Here is a 16395-nt window from a genome sequence, read left to right as displayed (position 1 = left end):
GGGGCTGCATGCCAGGCCCTAGCTGGACCCAGAGCAGCTGGCCAGTGACTGGGCCTGTCCTTCCCCTCAGCAGGGACGCCCTCATCTTGCACTTCATTCAGCCGAAAAGCGGCAATTGAGTCCCACTCTGCCTCCACCTACAGGAAGCCCTCCCAAAGCACCTGGGTCCTCGCCCAAGCCCTGCTCAGACCAGCCTATGCAGCGGCGACTTAGCTACTGCCTTGTGCTACTCACACTGGCCTCGGTTCTCCAGTCAAACTGGAAGCTCCCTGAGGGTAGGGGTTTCCCTGCCTCTACAACACTCCCACTCCCACCTCCCAGGAAGCCTAGGAAAGCTTGATGCAAAGCCATCAAGAGTGAGATCCTGAAGAGTGGAGCTTTGTATGGTGAAGCTTTGGGGTTCTTAGCCAGGGGACCCCTTCAGACTTTCCCAGCCTCATATCGGAGGTCCCCTATGGCCCCAGGGTCCTCAAACAATGGTCCCTAGGGCCCTCCAGCTCACCAGCTGTGGGAGGTACTGGGAACAGCTGCCAGCTGGGAGACCAAAGTGCAATCAACCTGCATGTGCAAAGCCTCCCTCCCAAGCCAGGCTGTGCTCCACTTCCTGTTGACCCTGGAGGGAATCCTTCGAGGCCCCTCTGCTATTCCTGCTCTGAATTCCAGCAAGGGAGCACCTATGCTGTGGGAGCTGCCAGTTTAACTGGGGAATCAAGACCAGCACAGGGGAACTAGTGAGAACAGTGCCAATTTTCACCAGATTCCCTCTGGAATTCCAGGTGGGGCAGGTGGGTAAGGCCCCCACGCCTGCAGTTTCAGGTAAATCTCTCCACCACCCTGGGCCAGGCTGGGCCAAGCCAGGCGGCCCCTGTGTTTTCCCCAGTCTCTGGGCTGCTGGAGGGAACCAGGTTGTTTTGGCATCAGCCTCTACTGAGCCGGAGCCCTTCCTTTCCTGCTGCTTTGCATAGTGGCACTAATTCCGTCCTCCTACCTCCACCAGGGACCTAGGCAGCCGGGTAGATGGTGGGAGGAGGCTTCACTTCTCCCCCAAGCAGGGTCTCCACCTGCTTGAGGCTGCCCTGGGTTGGGGGAGGCCTTGGCTTTACCTAAAGACTTTTTAACACCTTTGAACAACTCAGTTTCCCTGAGACTTTGAAGTTCTTGTTTTATTTATTTATTTATTTACTTATTTATTTATTTGTAGACAGAGTCTCACTCTGTTGCCCAGGCTGGAGTGCAGTGGCGCCATCTCCGCTCACTGCAACCTCCGTCTCCTGAGTTCAAGCAATTCTCCTGCCTCAGCCTCCAAAGTATCTGGGATTACAGGCGTACACCACCATGCTTGGCTAATTTTTGTATTTTTAGTAGAGATGGGGTTTCACCACGTTGGCCAGGCTGGTCTCAAACTCCTGACCTCAAGTGATCCATCCGCCTTGGCCTCCCAAAGTGCTGGGATTATAGGCATGAGCCACCGCGCCCAGCCCGAAGTTCTTGTTAACAGAGAATCATTTGAGCATAGACCTTGGCCCCTCCACCAGACACCCCCAAAGGGCTTGACTTCATGGGTTATAATGTAGGAGCCCTCCCCGGTCTGTTTTTCTGTTTTAAGGGCTTACACTCTGGGGGACATCATGTCTGTCTCCCCAGAACTGACATAGGCAATGGTAATATAGCTGGGTAGTGATGGTGGGGACAAGAAACATCTCAGGTTGCTTCATCTGCGAAATGGGAATCCTAAACCCCATCCGAGGGAAAGAATTTGGACTGGACGTTGTTTTATAAAAAATTATCACAATAAAATTGAGGGCCAGGCGCATTGGCTCATGCCTGTAATCCCAGCACTTGGGAGGCCGAGGCGGGTGGATCACCTGAGGTCAGGAGTTCGAGACGAGCCTGGCCAACATAGTGAAACCCTGTCCCTACCAAAAATATAAAAATATTAGCCAGGCATGGTGGTTGGTGCCTGTAATCCCAGCTATTTGGGAGGCTGAGGCAGGAGAATTGCTCGAACTTGGGAGGCAGAAGTTGCAGTGAGCAGAAATTGTGTCACTGCACTCCAGCCCAGGTGACAAGAGCAAAACTCCATCTCAAAAAAAAAAAAAAAAATTGAGTTTGTTTCCTTTGGGTGTACAGAATTTTAGCAAATGTATAGATTTGTATCACCACCACCACAATCAGAACAGAGAATATGAACCAAAAGCTTTTATTGGGCCCAACAAATACGTATTGAGCACCTCTTAAATGCAAGAAAACTGGATTGAACACCTCCATCTTCATTTACACTCTGCCTGATGTCCCTGGAAGAAGGTTGCACTACCTGATTTTTACAAACAAGGAAATCAAGGCCCAGGGAAATTACCATAACTGGCCAAAATCACACCTAGACCTTCTGGCTCCAAGTCCAGCCTTCTCCCCACTACATCACGGCCGCCCCTCTTGAAGGGCATTGCAGCAATAAGACCCTGAACCGAAGGAGGAGGGAATCCGGGGACAACTTTGGCTATCTTCAAACGTTTGTGTTTTGAAGGGGGATTTGCTTTTCCTATGATTCACGAGGTTTGAGGCCCCAAAGGCCCCACCCCTTCTTGCCAAGGCCTAGTAGGAGGCCTCTGAGCACCCTTGAGAGGAAGCCACTGTGCCATCCCTCCAGGACCCCAGCTCTACAGCTGCCCCCTCTGCCTGCCCCCTCCCCAGAACACAGCTCTGAGGCCCCTGGTGGGCACATGCCTCACTGCCCACTGGGGGAATCCAGCCAGCTCCCCAGGGACCCTGGTTGAAGCACAGGCTTGTTCCTCCTCCATTCTAGCTTGACTTCCTCCCCTCTTGCTGCAGGTGCTGCTAGGGTTGGGGTGATCTGACCCGAGGTTTTGGGTGTTTTTCCAGCAGAATTGGAAACGAGAGAAAAACAAAACAAAACGCAAAAAACGGTGGCTATTTGGGTCCCTTAGTAGGTGTCTGGTCTGGCTGAGGTTTCTCTGAGAGGCCTCTAAAGCCATCTCGGGGCGGGGTGCGGTGGTTCATGCCTGTAATCCTAGCACCTTGGGAGGCTGAGGCAGGTGGATCACATGATGTCAGGAGTTCAAGACCAGCCTGGCCAACGTGGTGAAACCCCATCTCTACTAAAAATAAAAAATTTAGGCCCAGTGCGGTGGCTCACACCTGTAATCCCAGCACTTTGGGAGGCTGAGGCAGGCAGATCATCTGAGGTTGGGAGTTCCAGACCAGCCTGACCAACATGGAGAAACCCCATCTGTACTAAAAATACAAAATTAGCCAAGCATGGTGGCCCATGCCTGTAATCCTAGCTACTTGGGAGGCTGAGGCAAGAGAATCTCTTGAACCTGGTGGAGGTTGCGGTGAGCTGAGATCATGCCATTGCACTCCAGCCTGGGCAACAAGAGCGAAACTCCGTCTCAAATGAAATAAAATTAGCTAGGCATGGTGGCACATGCCTGTAATCCCAGCTACCGGGCAGGCTGAAGCAGGAGAATCACTTGAACCTAGGAAGGGGAGGTTGCAGTGAGCTGAGATCCGAGATCATGCCACTGCATTCCAGACTAGGCGACAGAGTGAGACTCTGTCTCAACAATAACAACAACAAAAGCCATCTCGGAACATGGTATTTGGGATCTCTGTCTGCTCTCTTTGGTTCACCTCAAGAAGTGGGTTCAGAGCCCACACCTGTGACATTCCTGAGTGTGTCTCAGGTCTACAAGCTGCTCCTTGTATGTCATCTTCTGGTCCTGCCATTGACTCAGCTGCAAACAACCACAAATCTTCCACTTGGGACACCTGCCTCTCCCACCCAAAAGACTTTACTTGGAAACAGGTGACTGCAGAGGACAAAAATTAATGAGCATTATCTCCTGACTTAAATCAGAGTGTAGTTTGTTAAAACACACTTAGACTGATCCTAATATAATTTTCAATTTTTTAAAAAAGGCATCCCCCCTCCAGACCTAATACCACTTTCCCCATGTCGCAGGAGGGGAAGGCAGAACTTCGTGTAAGTTAATGAGTCCGTATAGAACATTCCTGGGAACTTGGGCACTCTGCCTTGTCACCTTTTGCATTTGACAATCAAGTTCCTGTCCTTGTTATTTTATTTATTTTATTTTTTTTGAGACAGAGTTTTGTTCTTGTTGCCCAGGCTAGAGTGCAATGGCACGATCTTGGCTCACTGCAACCTCCACCTCCTGGGTTCAAGCGATTCTCCTGCCTCAGCCTCTCAAGTAGCTGGGATTACAAGCGCCCACTACCAGGCTCCGCTAATTTTTGTATTTTTAGTAGAGACGGGGTTTCACCATATTGGCCAGGCTGGTCTCCAACTCCTGACCTCAGGTGATCCGCCCGCCTCGGCCTCCCAAATTGCTGGGATCACAGATGTGAGCCACTGCGCCCTTCCCTGTCCTTGTCATTTTAAAATAATTATACCAGCAGGAGGACGTCCAGACACAGCATGGGCTCATGGGCTACCTGGCCATGCCCAGCTGGTTGGACATTTGAGTTCTTTGCTTGGCACTGTCCTCTCATGCATTGGGTCCACTCAGTAGATGCTTATTGAATTCCTGGGCCTGGGGCTGTGGCAGCTGCCTCGTCCCTTCACCTCCTGGCTTATTCTCTCCCTCCATATCTTAGCAATTTCTTCATGGGAATGTCCCCAGTTAGAAATTTCTATTATACCATTATATTACCAACATATATATATATATACCTGGCTGGGTGCGGTGGCTCATGCCTGTAATCCCAGCATTTTGGTAGGCCAAGGCGGGTGGATCACCTGAGGTCAGGAGTTCGAGGCCAGCCTGATGACCATGGTGAAACCCCATCTCTACTAAAAATACAAAATTAATCGGGCATGGTGGCACATGCCTGTAATCCCAGCTACTCGGGAGGCTGAGGCAGGAGAATCGCTTAAACCCAGGAAGTGGAGGTTTCAGTGAGCCGAGATTGTGCCATTGCACGCCAGCCTGGGCAACAAGAGCAAAACTCCATCAAAAAAAATAATATATGTATATATATATTACCATTTTATATATATATACACATTATATAATTTTTTTTACCATTTTATATATATACATTACATAATGGTAAAATGTTTTCTCTGCCCCCCCAGTAGATTGTTAACTCCAGAAGAGAAAGGATCATGTCTTTGGTTTATCTAGATATGTCCATCGGCCTGGTACAATCTCTGGCCCATGTTATAGGCAACAACTACTTGTAGAATCGGTGAATGCATGAATAGAAGAATGAGTGAATGAATGAATAGACGAAAGGCAGAAATCCAGCCTCAGGCCGGGCGTGGGTGGCTCACACCTGTAATCCCAGCACTTTGGGAGGCCGAGGTGTGTGGATCACAAGATCAAGAGATGGAGACCAACCTGGCTAACACAGTGAAACCCCGTCTCTACTAAAAATACAAAAAATTAGCCGGGCATGGCGGTAGGCGCCTGTAGTCCGAGCTACTAGGGAGCCTGGGGCAGGAGAATGGCATGAACCCAGGGGGGCGGAGCTTGCAGTGAGCCAAGATCGCGCCACTGCACTCCAGCCTGGGCGACAGAGCAAGACTCGGTCTCAAAAAAAAAAAAAAAAAGAAATCCAGCCTCAAAGAGCTTACAGTCTGGTAAGAGGAATAAAATGTCTGCAAATAGCCACAGGACAAGTCAAAGGAAGGAGACTCAGCTATTTCCAGCTGAGGGCACCCCATCAGGAAAGCACACCAGACTTCCTACAACTACTAGACACATCTCGATGCTTTTCACTTCTCTATCAATGGATCGTCTCCCTGGAGAATAATCCCCAATGTGAAATTACTTAGCACGTCCGGTTAGGTAGATCCTTGTGTACTTCTTGGTTGTTCAGAGATCATCAACCAGCGCAAACAATCCCCCCATCAATACACAGCAGTGCCTGCCCCTCTCCTCCCCAAGCCTTCCGAGGCCCTTCCTCCGTGCCTGAACCCCCTGGACATATCATATGGCAAACTGAAGGGTCCAACGAGATACAGGAAGTGAAACACGATGTACACTGAAACGTGCAATACAAATATGCAGCATGAAGTGCCTCGGTTCACTAACCCGAGCTACGCTGGGTGCCTCTTTTCTACCACTTTCCTTAATGCCTATGGACACCTCATTCTGTGGCTGAAGTTCCTTGTGTTCAATTCCCCCCATCTTCATTGAACATCCTCTGTGCAGGGACTTGACCCCTGTCCTGCTAGCTTTGCACTGAGGCAAGTTCTGTCCATGCCTAGTAGTGTCACCATCTTTACTAGATGAGGTTTCTAAAGAGCTTGGCATGGAAGGAAAGCCTGGGGGGCCTTGGAAGCCATCACTTAGGAACTGGGAGAGCTCCAGGCAAGCCACCTTATCTCTTTGGGCCTCAGTATCCTCACTCACATCCCTATGGTCAGTAGAGTGCCAAGCACATGGTGGACACACAGAAGTATTGATCATCTTCCTCACCTCCCCTAGGAGAGCCCTTGGGAATCCCCATATAATATTCTCTGAAGACCTCAATCCAATGAGCCGAGTAATTGACTCAGTAGCAAACTCATAGAAAGGACATTAGAAGCCAAAAGGAGGTAGAGTATGTCCCAGTACAATAACCAGCCTCTGATCTCAAGGAAGAAAGAACAGAGCTGCAGGTGAGAAGTGTGTGCCTCAAATCACCAAAGTGAGAGTGGAAGGAGCACCCACCTGTCCCTCGGAGGCGATCCCTAAGACCAGTGTGAATGGCTTCGAAAAATGTGATTGTCCTCAACCCCACAGTCTTGAACCTAACAGGAGATCTCGAAGCCTGAAAGACACCACTTTAGGATCAAGAGCAGATTGTGACTTTCCACAGCAGGCACACAGAACCCTAGAGTTAGTCGAGGCTGGACATAGGAAGGGCTTCCAAACACACAGAGAAATTCATGGATCCTAAATTATAAAGGGAGGTTCCTTAAAAGAACCAAGATGATTCTGAGATTTATCCTGAGCTTTCTTTTTTCTGGATGCAGAGTCTCGCTCTGTCGCCCAGGCTGGAGTGCAGTGGTGTGATCTCGGCTCACTGCAACCTACACCTTGCGGGTTCAAGCAATTCCCTGCCTCAGCCTCCTGAACAGCTGGGATTACAGGCGCCTGCCACCACACCTGGCTAATTTTTGTATTTTTAGTAGAGACGGGATTTCACCATCTTGGCCAGGCTGGTCTTGAACTCCTGACCTCATGATCTACCCACCTTGGCCTCCCAAAGTGGTGGGATTACAGGCGTGCGCCCAACTTTTCCTGAGCCTTTTGAGGCTGACACCAGAGGTGCGAAGCCCAGCCTCTCCCCACTGGCCATGGGGGGAGAGGCTCCAGCCTGCAGCAGCCAGGGATCTGGCCTCAAGTGATGCCCCAACAGTGGGCGACTTCCCAGTACTGTTAGGAGAATCCCAAGTCTAATTCGAAGTTGATTTTTTACTAGCAATGAATGATAGACATGGTCTCCATTGCTCAAGGCTCTGGGAAGATCTAGACTAGAGAAAACGATCACCGACTTCTACCCACACCTGTGGGCCTCAGTTCTTCCCTCTGGTCCATGGTTACCATGGTAACCCCTTGTAAAGGTGTTTCCCCAGGGGTCCCTAGAGTCCCCTGAGTCACCATAATTCTGGGTCAACAGAAATGGAGAGGTGAGAGGAGACACTCCCCTGCCCTGGCTGGTCCCACGTGTTACTGGCAGTAACCTGTCTGGGGAGACTTGCCACCCCTGTGTCCACCTGCAGAGTTATGCAGTGGTCCCCAACTAGGGCCCCTGCCACCCTCATTCCTAAGGGAGGCTGGAGACTTCTTCCATGGCCGAAAATCCACATCTAAGTCCCCAGCACTAGCAAAAAGGCCCTGTCATGGGGGCTCCCTGCCCCAGTTGACATTGGAGGAACATGGAAGAAGCTAAAATAACTAAATAACTCAGTAGCATCACACTACCTGCTCTGGAGAAAAAAAAAATTTAATATTATTATTTTTTGTTTTTTGAAATGGAGTTCTGCTCTGCTGCCCAGGCTGGAGTGCAGTGGCGCAATCTTGGCTCACGGCAACCTCTGCCTCCTGGGTTCAAGTGATTCTCCTGCCTCAGCCTCCCGAGTAGTTGGGATTACAGGCTCACGCCACCACGCCCAGCTAATTTTTGTACTTTTAGTAGAGATGGAGTTTTGCCATGTTGACTAGTCTGGCCTTGAACTCCTGACCTCAAGTGATCCACCCACCTCAAGCCACCCAAAGTTTGGGGATTACAAGCGTGAGCCACCGTGTCCGGCCTGGAGAAAGGACTTTAAATGACGCAATGTAGGAAGAGCAAGGTTGTGGAGATCTGCTGCCCTGGCTGAGGTAGCTCATGCAATCAGTCTCTCTGAGCCTCAGTCTCTTGATCTGTGAAATCGGATGAAAATAATACCTCCTTCACAAGACAAGTGGCAGGTCAGACGTGAGAATGCACAGGCAGGCCCCCGGCAACTGGAAAAGCTCTATACAGATCTGAAAAGTAGGAGGAGAAAAAAGAGGAGGGGCTTCCATGGCTGGACAGGGCATCTTTCTTTTTCTTTTCCTTTTTTTTTTTTTTTTTTTTTCTTTTTGAGGTAGAGTCTTGCTCTGTTGCCAAGGTTGGAGTGCAGCGGCACGATCTCCGCTCACTGCAAGCTCCGCCTCCCGGATTCACGCCATTCTCCTGCCTCAGCCTCCCAAGTAGCTGGGAATACAGGCGCCCGCCACTACGCCCAGCTAATTTTTTTGCATTTTTAGTAGAGAGTGGATTTCACCTGGTTAGCCAAGATGGTCTTGATCTCCTGACCTCGTGATCCGCCCGCCTCGGCCTCCCAAAGTGCTGGGATTACAGGCATGAGCCACCGCGCCCAGCCTGATAGGGCATCTTTCGGCGTGATGTGTTCTGAGTTCCAAAGCTGGGAAGAGACTCAAATCTTCAAGAGCTCTTCTAACTTTGAGATTCTCTGATGGTTTCAGGGCTATGAGAGGAAGAGCTTGTGGTCCGTGTCTGCTCCCGGGATTTCTGTTTCTTGGTTTGTGTCTCTGCTGCAAGTCCAAGGAGCTGGGGCAATACCTTGAGTCTGGGTTCTTCGTCCTCAGGGACCTGGGGGAGCCCCCGCAACGCTCAGGGAAAGGGGAGAGCAAAGTGTGGGGTTGGTTCTCTCTAGTGGTCAGTGTTGGAACTGCATCCAGCTGACTCAGGCTGACCCAGGAGTCGTCAGCAGAAGTGGAATTCAGGACTGAATCGTGCTCACAACCCCCACAATCTATTGGCTGTGCTTGGCCCCTTTTCCCAACACACACATTCTGTCTGGTGGGTGGAGGGGAAACATGCGGGGAGGAGGAAAGGAATAGGATAGAGAGTGGGATGTGGTCGGTAGGGGTCTCAAGGACTGGCTATCCTGACATCCTTCCCCGCGTGCAGGTTGGCCACCATGGCCTGCTGCCAGAGGGCACCCACCTGCCCCTTAAAGAGAGGACAAGTTGGGTGGTATCTCTGGCTGACACTCTGTGCACAACCCTCACAACGCTGGTGACGGTGGGAAGGGAAAGATGACAAGCCAGGGGGCATGATCCCAGCATGTGTGGGAGGAGCTTCTAAATTATCCATTAGCACAAGCCCGTCAGTGGCCCCATGCATAAATGTACACAGAAACAGGTGGGGGCAACAGCGAGAGAGAAGGGGCCAGGGTATAAAAAGGGCCCACAAGAGACCAGCTCAAGGATCCCAAGACCCAACTCCCCGAACCACTCAGGGTCCTGTGGACAGCTCACCTAGCTGCAATGGCTCCAGGTAAGCACCCCTAAAATCCCTTTGGGCACAATGTGTCCTGAGGGGAGAGGCGGCGCCCTGTAGATGGGACGGGGGCACTAACCCTCAGGTTTGGGGCTTCTGAATGTGAGTATCGCCATCTAAGCCCAGTATTTGGCCAATCTCAGAAAGCTCCTGGTCCCTGGAGGGATGGCGAGAGAAAAACAAACAGCTCCTGGAGCAGGGAGAGCGCTGGCCTCTTGCTCTCCGGCTCCCTCTGTTGCCCTCTGGTTTCTCCCCAGGCTCCCGGACGTCACTGCTCCTGGCTTTTGGCCTGCTCTGCCTGCCCTGGCTTCAAGAGGGCAGTGCCTTCCCAACCATTCCCTTATCCAGGCTTTTTGACAATGCTATGCTCCGCGCCCATCGCCTGCACCAGCTGGCCTTTGACACCTACCAGGAGTTTGTAAGCTCTTGGGGAATGGGTGCGCATCAGGGGTGGCAGGAAGGGGTGACATTCCCCCACTGGGAAATAAGAGGAGGAGACTAAGGAGCTCAGGGTTTTTCCCAAAGTGAAAATGCAGGCAGATGAGCACACGCTGAGTGAGGTTCCCAGAAAAGTAACAATGGGAGCTGGTCTCCAGCGTAGACCTTGGTGGGCGGTCCTTCTCCTAGGAAGAAGCCTATATCCCAAAGGAACAGAAGTATTCATTCCTGCAGAACCCCCAGACCTCCCTCTGCTTCTCAGAGTCTATTCCGACACCCTCCAACAGGGAGGAAACGCAACAGAAATCCGTGAGTGGATGCCTTCTCCCCAGGCGGGGATGGGGGAGACCTGTGGTCAGAGCCCCCGGGCAGCACAGCCACTGCCGGTCCTTCCCCTGCAGAACCTAGAGCTGCTCCGCATCTCCCTGCTGCTCATCCAGTCGTGGCTGGAGCCCGTGCAGTTCCTCAGGAGCGTCTTCGCCAACAGCCTGGTGTATGGCGCCTCAGACAGCAACGTCTATGACCTCCTAAAGGACCTAGAGGAAGGCATCCAAACGCTGATGGAGGTGAGGGTGGCGCCAGGGGTCCCCAATCCTGGACCCCCACTGACTTTGAGAGCTGTGTTAGAGAAACACTGCTGCCCTCTTTTTAGCAGTCAGGCCCTGACCCAAGAGAACTCACCTTATTCTTCATTTCCCCTGGTGAATCCTCCAGGCCTTTCTCTACACCCTGAAAGGGAGGGAGGAAAATGGATGAATGAGAGAGGGAGGGAACAGTCCCCAGGCGCTTGGCCTCTCCTTCTCTTCCTTCACTTTGCAGAGGCTGGAAGATGGCAGCCCCCGGACTGGGCAGATCTTCAAGCAGACCTACAGCAAGTTCGACACAAACTCACACAACGATGACGCACTGCTCAAGAACTACGGGCTGCTCTACTGCTTCAGGAAGGACATGGACAAGGTCGAGACATTCCTGCGCATCGTGCAGTGCCGCTCTGTGGAGGGCAGCTGTGGCTTCTAGTTGCCCGCGTGGCATCCTGTGACCCCTCCCCAGTGCCTCTCCTGGCCCTGGAAGTTGCCACTCCAGTGCCCACCAGCCTTGTCCTAATAAAATTAAGTTGCATCATTTTGTTTGACTAGGTGTCCTTGTATAATATTATGGGGTGGAGGGGGGTGGTATGGAGCAAGGGGCAGGTTGGGAAGACAACCTGTAGGGCCTTCAGGGTCTATTGGGAACCAGGCTGGAGTGCAGTGGCACGATCTTGGCTCGCTGCAATCTCCGCCTCCTGGGTTCAAGCGATTCTCCTGCCTCAGTCTCCTGAATAGTTGGGATTCCAGGCATGCACGACCAGGCTCAGCTAATTTTTGTATTTTTGGTAGAGACGGGGTTTCACCATATTGGCCAGGCTGGTCTCCAACTCCTAATCTCAGGTGATCTACCCACCTTGGCCTCCCAAACTGCTGGGATTACAGGCGTGAACCACTGCTCCCTTCCCTGTCCGTCTGATTTTAAAATAACTATACCAGCAGGAGGACGTCCAGACACAGCATGGGCTACCTGGCCATGCCCAACCGGTTGGACATTTGAGTTGTTTGCTTGGCACTGTCCTCTCATGCGTTGGGTCCACTCAGTAGATGCCTGTTCAATTCCTGGGCCTGGGGCTGTGCCAGCTGCCTCGTCCCATCACCTTCTGGCTTCTTCTCTCCCTCCATATCTTAGCTGTTTTCCTCATGAGAATGCTCCCAATTCGAAATTTCTATTTAACCATTATATATTTACTTGTTTGCTATTATCTCTGCCCCCAGTAGATTGTTAGCTCCCAAAGAGAAAGGATCATGTCTTTTGTTTATCTAGATATGCCCATCTGCCTGGTACAATCCCTGGCACATGTTATAGGCAACAACTACTTGTGGAATTGGTGAATGCATGAATAGAAGAATGAGTGAATGAATGAATAGACAAAAGGCAGAAATCCAGCCTCAAAGATCTTACAGTCTGGTAAGAGGAATAAAATGTCTGCAAATAGCCACAGAACAGGTCAAAGGAAGGAGAGGCTATTTCCAGCTGAGGGCACCCCATCAGGAAAGCACCCCAGACTTCCTACAACTACTAGACACATCTCGATGCTTTTCACTTCTCTATCAATGGATCGTCTCCCTGGAGAATAATCCCCAAAGTGAAATTACTTAGCATGTCCAGTTAGGTAGATCGTTGTGTACTTCTTGATTGTTCAGAGATCATCAACCAGTGCAAACAATCCCCCCATCAATACACAGCAGTGCCTGCCCCTCTCCTCCCGAGGTCTTCCGAGGCCCCTCCTCTGTGCCTGAACCCCCTGGACATATCATATGGCAAACTGAAGTGTCCAACGAGATATAGGAAGTGAAACACGATGTACACTGAAACGTGCAATACAAATATGCAGCATGAAGTGCCTCGGTTCACTAACCCGAGCTACGCTGGGTGCTTCTTTTCTACCACTTTCCTTAATGCCTATGGGCACCTCATTCTGTAGCTGAAGTTCCTTGTGTTCAATTCCCCCCATCTTCATTGAACATCCTCTGTGCAGGGACTTGACCCCTGTCCTGCTAGCTTTGCACTGAGGCAAGTTCTGTCCATGCCTAGTAGTGCCACCACCTTTACTAGATGAGATTTCTAAAGAGCTTGGCATGGAAGGAAAGCCCAGGGTCCTTGGAAGCCATCACTTAGGAACTGGGAGAGCTCCAGGCAAGCCACCTCATCTCTTTGAGCCTCAGTATCCTCACTCACATCCCCATGGTCAGTAGAGTGCCAAGCACATGGTGGACACGCAGAAGTATTGATCATCTTCCTCACCTCCCCTAGGAGAGCCCTTGGGAATCCCCATATAATATTCTCTGAAGACCTCAATCCAATGAGCCGAGTAATTGACTCAGTAGCAAACTCATAGAAAGGACATTAGAAGCCAAAAGAGGTAGAGTATGTCCCAGTACAATAACCAGCCTCTGATCTCAAGGAAGAAAGAACAGAGCTGCAGGTGAGAAGTGTGCGCCTCAAATCACCAAAGTGAGAGTGGAAGGAGCACCCACCTGTCTCTCGGAGGCGATCCCTAAGACCGGTGAGAATGGCTTCGAAAAATGTGATTGTCCTCAACCCACAGTCTTGAACCTAACAGGAGATCTCGAAGCCTGAAAGACACCACTTTAGGATCAAGAGCAGAGCTGTGACTTTCCACAGCAGGCACACAGAACCCTAGAGTTAGTCGAGGTTGGACATAGGAAGGGCTTCCAAACACACAGAGAAATTCATGGATCCTAAATTATAAAGGGAGGTTCTTTAAAAGAACCAAGATGATTGTGAGATTACATAGAGTTTTTTTGTTTTTCTTGATACAGAGTCTCGCTCTGTTGCCCAGGCTGGAGTGCAGTGGCATGATCTCGGCTCGCTACAACCTCCACCTCCCGGGTTCAAGCAATTCCCTGCCACAGCCACCTGAGTAGCTGGGATTACAGGCACCTACCACCACGCGCAGCTAATTTTTCCATTTCTAGTAGAGACGGGATTTCACCATCTTGACCAGGTTGGTCTTGAACTCCTGACCTAATGGTCCACCCACCTTGGCCTCCCAAAGTGGTGGGATTACAGGCATGAGCCACAGCGCCCGGCCTATTCTGAGCCTTTTGAAGCTGACGCCAGAGGTGCGAAGCCCAGCCTCTCCCCACTGGCCATGTGGAGGCTCTCACTGGGTAGTCTCTCAGCCTGCAGGAGATAAGGATCTGGCCCCAAGTGATGCCCCAACAGTGGGCGACTTCCCAGTACTGTTAGGAGAATCCCAAGTCTAATTCAAAGTTGATTTCTTACTAGCAATGAATGATAGACATGGTCTCCATTGCTCAAGGCTCTGGGAAGATCTAGACTAGAGAAAACGATCATCGACTTCTACCCATACCCGAGGGCCTCAGTTCTTCCCTCTGGTCCATGGCTGCCATGGTAACCCCTTATAAAGGTATTTCCCCAGGGTCCCTAGAGTCCTCTGAGTCACCATAATTCTGGGGTCAACAGAAGTGGAGAGGTGAGAGGAGACACTCCCCTGCCCTGGCTGGTCCCACGTGTTCCTGTCAGTAACCTGTCTGGGGAGACTCGCCACCTCTGTGCCCACCTGCGGAGTTATGCAGTGGTCCCCAACTGGGGCCCCTGCCACCCTCATTCCTAAAGGAGGCTGGAGACTTCTTCCATGGCCGAAAATCCACATCTAAGTCCCCAGCACTGGCTAAAAGGCCCTGTCATGGGGGCTCCCTGTCCCAGCTGACATTGGAGGAAGGATGGTGGGGGAGGCAGAAAGCTACATGGAGCTCAGGGACCCTCTTCCATTCCCACCTGGCTCCTCCTCTTTGCTGGTGCTGGAAGGAGCAGGGGAAAGTGGTGACTCCACCCTCCCTTGGCCACATATTTCTCGGAGCTGGTATCATCGATGACACCCCTCTTGGATCCTCCTACAGGCCTGCCTGGAGAACAGCCCACAGCACAGTGCCCTCCCAGTAGGTGATGAGTCTGGGGTGCTGGTCCGGTAATGCTTCAGGAGCGATGGCAGAAAAAGGAGCTCTGTCTTCCGCTCTGAAAGTAAGGAGATGGCAGGGCCCCAGCATTCACATCCTAGGCCACAGGAGTGTGGGTGTTCAGTGTTGGTTGCCAACACCACAGCCAACCACTTCTAGAAGCATTTGCTTGTTTGCTTGCTTGTGTTTCTACAGAGTCAAGTGCTAGATGCTCTTAAACTCAGGGGGGAAGATTTCACCACTAGAGAGGGTGTTCTTTCCTGCTCTTATCCCTGGGGGCATCTGATGCTTGTGACCTCCAGATGATATTGAAATAGCCCCAACCCTAGGCACCAGGAGACAGGAGGCTCAGTCCTGGCCTTCTCCGCCTCCGCCTTGTCCTGCTGTGAGGTTTCCACAAGGCACCCCATGCCACTGGGCCATTCTCACCTGGGAATTGAGAAAGAACAATCTGCCCCTTATGGAAAGACAAAATGAGGCAAAGGGCCCCTGTGTTGGGGGCAGGATCCCTGCACTCAGAGGGATTTAGAAGCTGAAATAACTGGGTTGGGGGCGGTGACTCACGCCAGTAATCTCAGTACTTTGGGAGGCCAGGGAGGGTGGATCACATAAAGTCAAGAGTTCGAGAGCAGCCTGGCTAACATAGGGAAACCCCATCTCTACTAAAAAAGTACAAAATTTAGCCTGGCATGGTGGCGGGCGACTGTAATCCCAGCTACTAAGGAGGATGAGGCGGGAGAATCACTTGAACCCAGGAGGTGGAGGTTGCTGTGAGGCAACATCATGCCACTGGCCACTGCACTCCAGCCTGGGTGACAGAATGAGACTCCATCTGAAAAAAAAGAAAGAAAGAGAGAGAGAGAGACAAAGAGGAAAGAAAGAAAAGAAAGAAAGAAAGAAAGAAAAAGAAAAGAAAGAAACTAAAATAACTAAATAACTGAGTAGCACCACACTACCTGTTCTGGAGAAAGGACTTTTTTCTTGTTGTTGTGGTTGTTGAAATGGAGTCACACTCTGTCGCCCAGGCTGGAGTGCCGTGGCCCAATCTTGGCTCACAGCAACCTCTGCGTCCTGGGTTCAAGTGATTCTACCACCTCACCCTCCGGAGTAACTGGGATTACAGGCTTGCGCCACCACACACAGCTACTTTTGTATTTTTAGAGAGTTGGTGTTTTGCCATGTTGGCTAGTCTGGCCTTGAAATCCTGACCTCAAGTGATCCACCCACCTCAGCCTCCCAAAGTGCTGGGATTATAGGCATGAGCCACCGTGCCCGGCCTGGAGAAAGGACTTTAAATGACGCAATGTGGGAAGAGCAAGGTTGTGGAGATCTGCTGCCCTGGCTGAGGTAACTCATGCAATCAGTCTCTCTGAGCCTCAGTCTCCTGATATGTGAAATGGGATGATAATCATACCTCCTACACAAGACAAGTTGCAGGTCAGACGTGAGAATGCACAGGCAGGCCCTTCGCAACTGGATAAGCTCTACACAGGTCTGCAAAGGAGGAGGAGAAAAAAGAGGACGGGCTTCCATGGATGGATAGGGCATTTTTCGGCGTGATGTGTTCTGAGTTCCAAAGCTGGGGAAGAGATTCAAATCTTCAAGAGCTCTTCCAACTTTG

General features: G+C 51.2%; 1 protein-coding gene across 2 annotated transcripts; it reads left to right on the top strand.

The window, feature by feature from the left end:
* Positions 1-9707: 9707 nt before the first annotated feature.
* On the top strand, positions 9708-11364 carry GH1 (growth hormone 1). 2 transcript variants are annotated; one of them, XM_009432983.5, is made up of 5 exons: positions 9708-9801; positions 10062-10222; positions 10477-10551; positions 10644-10808; positions 11062-11364. In XM_009432983.5, the coding sequence occupies exons 1-5, from the start codon at positions 9792-9794 to the stop codon at positions 11257-11259; spliced, it is 609 nt and encodes a 202-aa protein (XP_009431258.4). In that variant the 5' UTR covers positions 9708-9791; the 3' UTR covers positions 11260-11364.
* The last annotated feature ends 5031 nt before the right edge of the window (positions 11365-16395 follow it).

This window comes from Pan troglodytes, chromosome 19 (genome assembly GCF_028858775.2).
Source record: "Pan troglodytes isolate AG18354 chromosome 19, NHGRI_mPanTro3-v2.0_pri, whole genome shotgun sequence".
NCBI classification, from domain to species: domain Eukaryota; kingdom Metazoa; phylum Chordata; class Mammalia; order Primates; family Hominidae; genus Pan; species Pan troglodytes.
The sequence above is the reverse complement of the archived record's forward strand: the minus strand, read 5'-3'. Positions and strand labels throughout refer to the sequence as shown.